This window comes from Ursus arctos, unplaced genomic scaffold (assembly GCF_023065955.2).
Source record: "Ursus arctos isolate Adak ecotype North America unplaced genomic scaffold, UrsArc2.0 scaffold_17, whole genome shotgun sequence".
Taxonomy (NCBI): Eukaryota; Metazoa; Chordata; class Mammalia; order Carnivora; family Ursidae; genus Ursus; species Ursus arctos.
Window position 1 is genome coordinate 38,185,778 of NW_026622841.1, and position 7,667 is coordinate 38,193,444.

General features: G+C 39.1%; 1 protein-coding gene across 1 annotated transcript in view; it reads left to right on the forward strand.

Moving 5' to 3' along the window:
• Window positions 1-7,239, forward strand: part of KLHL14 (kelch like family member 14) — a 97,211-nt gene extending 89,972 nt beyond the window's left edge. Inside the window, exons 7-8 of the mRNA XM_026496163.4 lie at window positions 2,573-2,730; window positions 5,074-7,239. Coding sequence (XP_026351948.1) covers window positions 2,573-2,730; window positions 5,074-5,214 — 299 coding nt within the window. The 3' untranslated portion in view covers window positions 5,215-7,239. The remainder of the gene's footprint in view (window positions 1-2,572; window positions 2,731-5,073) is intronic.
• The last annotated feature ends 428 nt before the right edge of the window (window positions 7,240-7,667 follow it).

Consider the following 7,667-nt stretch of genomic DNA (forward strand, 5'->3'; position numbering starts at 1 on the left):
AAGAAATGAATAATGATGTCAACAGAAAGTAAAAAACGAGAGCATTAATAACTGAAAAGCACAAACAATTTGTTGTAACAACGAATTCAGTAAAATAAATTATTCCTTATCACCAAAGTTATAGTAATAAATTTTTTCCAGAAAATTGTTTTTTGTAGTAATCATAAAGAACTTCAGTCACAGCTGCACAAAGAAGCTAATACATGATTTTTCTTAAAGAAAACATTTCGTAGAATTTCATGTCTAAATTTAGAATTATTTCTTTGAAGAGTTGAATACCAAACCTTCTAGGACTCTCGAATTCTTTGTTTGCTTTATGAATAAAAAATATTTAAAACATGGGATTTTTAGGGTTTTGTTTGGGCTCCTTTCCTTCTCCTTATATGTCGATGACAACTTCCTGTAGTTTCTGTGCGCGTGTGTTTTATGCGCATGCGCACTACACGGGGTGCGACAGGGACACAGAACTCTCGTGTTAAGAAGAGTCGCGAACTGCTTCGGGCCGCAGTCTCCTCACCTGAAAATGAAGAAACTGGTCTAGGTGATCTCTGAAATCTCCTCCAGCTCCGACCTGCCATGATCCTTGGAATTGAACCAAAGGAGAAACAGGCCATTGAGTGTGGTAGCTAAGGCCCATGTGTGCATTTATTTTTCCATAGTACAGCCGTCTAAAGAATAGGGTAGATGTCGACATTCCTTTCTGGTTTTCCTCGTATATATATGTACCCCTAAGGTAATAAAGACCACGCAGGCGTAATGTTGATGTAACTATGTCCAAGTTCATATTCGGTCCGAAATGTCAGTATCCTGATCGAAGCTACTCGTCTTTGTGCTCTCCTCAGTGGGAGATTATCTTTGCTGCTTGTAACTCTTCCCGTTTTATTCCTTTTCTCTCTCACTGGTGCTCCTTCATTTCAATCCATACACCATTCCTTTACATCCAAATATTTGTATACGGTATTAACTTTGTAGCTTTCTACATTAAAATGTGATTTCTGCTAATTTCTTTTGCATAATAATGACTAAACATTCTAGGAACTCTTAATGTTTGAGGTTATACTAGAACAGAGAGATTTGGGGAATGACAACCTAAATGAGAAATAACACACACACACATCAAATTAGGTTGGCTCAGGGAGGCATTGTGGCTTAGAGGGAAAGGTATGGGTCTGGGTCCCAGTTGTGCACTCGCAGCTCTGTGGTCTTACTCAAGACACTCAACCTCATGTCTATAAAAGAGGGATAATTATCCTTTCCTTGCAGTTTTTGTGAGGCTTACAGTCGACATATATAATATATGTACTGGGCACAGAGAAGGCATACGTATCCCCCCGTGATGGCACTAGAACTTCAGAACTGGGTATTTGCCTCATTCATGTATATTATCATCAATAATCTTAATAGTAAAGGAAATGAATATACCACAGAATTCCAGTAAGCCCTTCATTCTACTATTCCCAAAGCTATGTGATTTATTTTACATAAGAAGTTAGTGGCCTGAAATAATTTGTCCACCTCCTCCAGAATGAAAATTATTTTACTTTTTGGTCTATCTTCTCAATGACTTTGAAGAGTACAGTAGGTTGATTAAGTTAGTGTATGCATTGTAATTGTCAGCTAGCAAATATCCATTGCATGCATTTAAATAGAAGAAAAATATTACTAAGGATTTGGTCTGCTCGGGGACCATGAAGCTCTCCCCCTATGGATTTTTGACTTCCTAAATTAACAGCAGGGCCCCAGTGGAGTCCAAGAACTTAAGTTGTTCTCTGCAACCTTCTTACTGCCCCAGCCACTGAGAAACTTCATCAGAGGTGAGAGGAGAAGCCCTCAGCCGAAGTTCGCCCCCTACTCTACCTTGATCCTTACTAGATATTGGAAACCATTCACATCATCATAGTTGTTTATAAACATAAAGTGTTAAAAAGGTAAAAGATCCTGAACACCATGTTTTTAGTTAATTAAAACATTTTAAGAGAGTTAAATATTCTTTTAGGAAAAGCTGTACAGTTTGGTCTGTAAGAATATGAGCTCCGATGCCTGTTTGCCTGAGTTTCAACCTCAGCCTGTCTACTTGCTGGCTGTGTGACTTATTCAAGTCATTCCCTCTCTCTGTCCCTCAGTTTTCTCATCTGTAAAATGAACATAATGGCATGACTATCTCAGCGGGTGGTTGAGGGGAATTAAGTGAATTCATCTGCATAAAGCACTTGGCAGACAACCAGCTTATCGTAAGCACTCTATAAAATGCTTGCTTTTCATTACTTTAATCCTTGTGAATAAGGTTTTAGTAAACATTTTAAAATAAGAACTACCCCCATATAATCAACGTTTACCAATGACATCAAGTCAGACATTCTTGCTTTGAATTAATTGGAAATACCCAGAGTTTGCTTGTTTGAGGTCTCTGTAACATGTCTCCCAATTTCACTAGTAAATTTATACTATTGTCTCTTTAAAGACACAATTGTCTATTTCTTGGTTCTAGAGCTTTTTAAAAAAGAAGCCCTAGCCTTGAATCAGGACACTGAGAGTTTATTCTTATGTGGTTGCATTTTGCTATGTCACTTAGGTTTCTCCCACCTCGATGTAATGCTAGTGGAATGCTATGACCCAAAAGGTGACCAGTGGAATATTCTCCAAACTCCCATCTTGGAGGGTCGAAGTGGTCCTGGCTGTGCGGTGCTAGATGACAGCATCTACCTTGTGGGAGGCTACAGCTGGAGTATGGTATGTGTCCACATTTACCTCACCCTCCTTCTTTCTGCTTCGTTCGTTCCTTGTGTGTCCCCCCATGTGTGTTACCATCTACACAAAAACCTTTTTAAGAGTATCATGCTTGGGGGCGCCTGGGTGGCTCAGTCAGTTAAGCATCTGCCTTCAGCTCAGGTCGTGATCTTGGGGACCTGGGATCAAGTCCCACATCAGACTCCCTGCTCAGTGGGGAGCCTGCTTCTCCCTCTTCCTCTGCTGCTCCCTCCTCTGCTTGTGCTCTCTCACTCTTGCTCTCTCTCAACTAAATTAATTAATTAAATTAAATCTTAAAAAAAAAGTTGAAGAGTATCATGCTTGTATTCAAGCCGTAAGTTACTTCAAGTAATAAAAAAGAATCAGTGTGGTTGCTGTCCAGCTAGCTTGCTTTCTGATCAACCGTATCCCAAAATGTGGTTGCTCTCCACTTTTCTCCTATCCCCATGCTTTTGTGATTCTGGCTTTCCAACTAAAAGTGAGACTGAAGTGGTTTTACAAACGTTCTGTTGAAATTGTTTGCATAGTTTGTCAAATCGTTTGAATTGTCCGAAAAGTTTCTGACCAGGGAGGTCTGAAAACAAGAAACTGTTAAATATCCACAAATTCTCTTTAGGATATATAATGGGCCACTGCTTGGCACTTTGCCCAGTCTTTATCACGAAAATGTCCAAGCTCACACAGAAAGCGAGAGTACAGTGGACTCTGGTTAACCCAGCATCCACCTTCCACATCCATCAAGATTTGGCCATACTTTATCTGTCCTCTCTTTTTTTTTTAAAAGATTTTATTTATTTATTTGACAGAGAGAGAGACAGCCAGCGAGAGAGGGAACACAAGCAGGGGGAGTGGGAGAGGAAGAAGCAGGCTCATAGCGGAGGAGCCTGATGTGGGGCTCGATCCCACAACGCCGGGATCACGCCCTGAGCCGAAGGCAGACGCTCAACCGCTGTGCCACCCAGGCGCCCCACGTCTGTCCTCTCTTTTAAAAATTTTGGCTGAAGCAGTCTGAAGCAGTCTGAAGCAAGTTCTAGACATATTATTTCGCCCTAAATGCTTCAGGATTTATCTTTAAAAAAAATTATGTATGTAAACATACCATCATCACACCCAATAAAATTAACAATAATTCCTTTGTATCTAATCTATATTCAAATGTTTCCTATTGAAATGTATATTTCAAGTTAATATGTTCAAGTTAAGATCCAACAGTCTCACTTGTATTTGGTTATTATATCTCATCCATCTCTTGCAATCTGGAAAATTACCCCACTCTACTTCTTCTTCCATACCATTAACTTGTAGGGGAAAAAAAACAAAACACCAGGATCAGTTAGTTATCATAGAGAATAGCTGACATTCTGGAATGGACTAATGACTACCTTGTGATGTCATTTAAAATAGTCTGTCTTCTGTATTTCCTATAAAATGGAGAGTTAGACATAAGGACTTAATAATTAAGCTCAGCTTTTTTCTCTTTAAAATTTCTTTTGTTCTTTCTTTTTTTTTTTTTTTCTCTTTTGTCAAGAACACCTGAGGAGGTGACCATGTAGTTGGAATTACATCACATTAGGAGACACGTAGGGCTGTGTGGTCTACATACTCATTTTTTAAATGATGACTGTTTTTATATTTTCTTAGTTGTGGGTTGGTATTATAAGAGTACGCTTTCAAAAACTAATGACTAGATTGGTTGGAAGTTTTGATTTTTGCCTATGATAAAAACCAAATGCCTCCAGTTTTGGGAGGGAAATGTTACACAAGCACTACCCCCAGACATTGACAAAGGAAACACCATTAAAGACAATTTTTATTTCTCATGTGACCACTTGAAAATCAATCAATCAATGTGCAAAGAAGTTGGCAAGCCCACTTTTCCAGTTTATTTTAAGCTAGTTTTGAATGCCAGCTCTGACTCTCTACAGTAGTAAAATAAAAATGGAAAAGTGAGGCAACAATCTCAAATCCAATTTACTGAAATTATTTGAAAATTGAGGATGAGTTTTTTTTTCACTTAAACTGGCTAGATAAAGACCCAGTTTTTGGTCAGTTCTTTTAAAGGATTTGCTGATCACTGAGGTGTTGTAGGCACTTGACTTTTATTATTAATTACACACACGTACACATACACACAGATTTTGAAATCTTGTGAATCTCAAATTTTCCCTTCAAATGAAACAGTTTAAACTCCACAGCTTTCATTTGGAACTTTTGAGCAAGAGCCGAGAATTGGTGTTTTCTTTCCAATGTACATGTGATAAGTAAGATCGCCATTGCACTTGTCTGAACATTCTTCCCTAAATGCCCCCTGCTCTGCCCTTATAGGGGGCCTACAAGTCATCCACAATATGCTATTGTCCGGAGAAAGGCACCTGGACGGAACTGGAAGGAGATGTAGCGGAACCACTGGCAGGCCCCGCCTGTGCGACGGTTATCCTGCCCGCCTGTGTACCTTACAACAAATAACACCAGCAAACCCTGGAATGAACAGAATCACATTCTAGGAGACAATGACGGGTGACATCACGATTATACTAGGAACAGTGCATTCTAATGGTACAACTGCCGAAACCCACCCTTGGTTTCTAACGATATTTCCAAGTAACTACAGAAGAAAAAGACCCGTTCTTGGACAGATACCGTGTCTGTAACTCGGATCACACAAAACTTCCTGTGGTGACAGACTCTTCCATTTCAGACTGGTTTGAACTTGTCCCAGCTTTACAAAAACTCCTCACGTGGATTTTAACTCTCAAAAGGAGAAAGATAAAACACCGAAGAGCGCCCCCAGAGAGACTTACGATCAGTATTGTGCACTGTAGTCTACCTGCATGTGATCTGTGTTGGAGTTTTGGGGATATTGTGTTCATGACTGATTCAGAATTTGACCCGCTAAAATACCTACTGCATTACAGAAATCGCCACTTGATTCTATATTCCTAACCTGTGGCTACTTCACAGACTCCATAGGCAACACGGTTATAGAAAATCATATAAGATTAAAGAGGAACATGTTTGTTTCTATAGACCTTCATTCCATTTACCTTCTGCCCCTTAGAGCACCTCATGGGATCAGAGAAGAGAAAGATGTTGGCTCTTGTAGCAATTGCTTTCTGCCCCGTAGGTTCTAGGCCAGCCGGTCATAATCTGTGTCCTCAATTTTATACGAAAGATTAAAACAAAATATATTACATCACTGTTCATTCCACAGAGGCTCATGGTTTCTCATTTTTTACAGTATATAAAAAGGTAGTGAACACACCTGTCATTTCCTTCAAAAGGTAGGACTGACAAAGTCGCTCTTACAATATTGAAGAGATTCTGTTGGGTAACACATCTGACCCAAACTTAACCCATAATGAAACTGGGAGATTGCTTTCAGGAATTCAGGGATGAAAAGAAAGAATAATTTCTTTTAAGTACAATCTCAGTTGTCTCTCTGTCCCTAAGACACACAACTTAAAAGAGCCACAGGAATGAATCATAGCTCTTAACAAATATTTCTCCCTCTTCCTCACCTTTGGCTCTAGAAATGGCTCTAGATTCGGCTCTAGAAAAGCACACGACTTACCCTGATTTTTCTCCAACTCATCACATTTGTTTGTTATCACCAAAGATGCCTGAGCTCAGTTAGGTGAGCGATTGCTAGCTGTTTTAGAAGCAAGAGGAATTTAGGAGCAGAAGGTCGGGAGAGCAGGAGATAGTTTTTCAGTGCTGCCAGTCAACAAAGCAAAACCGGAAGGAGCATGAATTTGATCGTCAAGCCCTTCAGAGCTGGAACAACAACAGTTAGGAGTAAATACCAGCCTAAAATAGTTTTCACCAGCCAGAGGTGTTGTTGAATCCCCCAACAAATGTGTCATTCGAAACAACAATGTGGGGAAGCCACAGATTAAAAATGCCTTGGTGATAAGCTTTCACCGTGGAGCATGTCAAGCTAGATGGGTGTGCTGGAATCTAATGCCGTTTCTACAGTAAAGTGCAATCTTTGTTGTTTTTGTATTTATTTGTATGTTCAGATCCAAAGGATCCGTTGTAAAAATATATATATAAATATATATATATACATATATCTCCAGTGCAATCAACTTTCATTTCTTTTTCTTTGAAAACCTATGATATAGAGAAGGCAAGAAAAAGTGACGGTGCTTTGCAGGGCACTGTCCTAGCTGGCGTCCTGAAGAGAACAAGGTCGGCTTCAGAACCTTTGATCGCCAACTGCTACCATTTCTTCTGAAAGTCCCAGTTTAGACGAGGAGATTCGCCTTCCTTAGGCTTGTTCTTCATTTATTTTTTATTTCTAGCCAAAATAAATAAGAGCATTTATGAGAACTATAAGTAAAGCTTTCTGTATTTCAGAAAGGCACAAACTATTAGAAATGAAAAGTGAGTACAGAAGTCACAGAAATTGTAAATTTTGTACAGTATTAGAATGTGTAAATGAAGCTTGCTTGGAAGGGGAAAACTTTAAATAAAAACTTTATGTACTAATTCAACTGTCTCCTATTCCTACCTATAAGTCACACGTATAAATCTCTGTGGTGAATTGTTCACAGGTTTACAATATGGAAGGGCCTAAATATTGTTACTCTGCTGATGCGCTTTGCAAGTTTATTTAGCTTCCTGGCAATAGGTAAATTCATATGGTATGAACGATGCAAAAAATTATGGAATGCTTCTGAAAGAAATGTTGTGAGTTCAAAGTTACAAGTAGAGGAGCGCCTGGCTGGCTCAGTCATTGTAGCATGCAACTATTGATCTTGGGGTCGTGAGTTCAAACCCCACGTTGGGTGTGGAGCTGACTTTAAAAAAAAGGAATTTTTAAAAAATCATGAGTAGAATCAGATTTATCCCCTGCAAGAGGGCTGTGATGAGGCATAAGTTAACTAAGATCTAATAATTAAATATGTAGATTATTA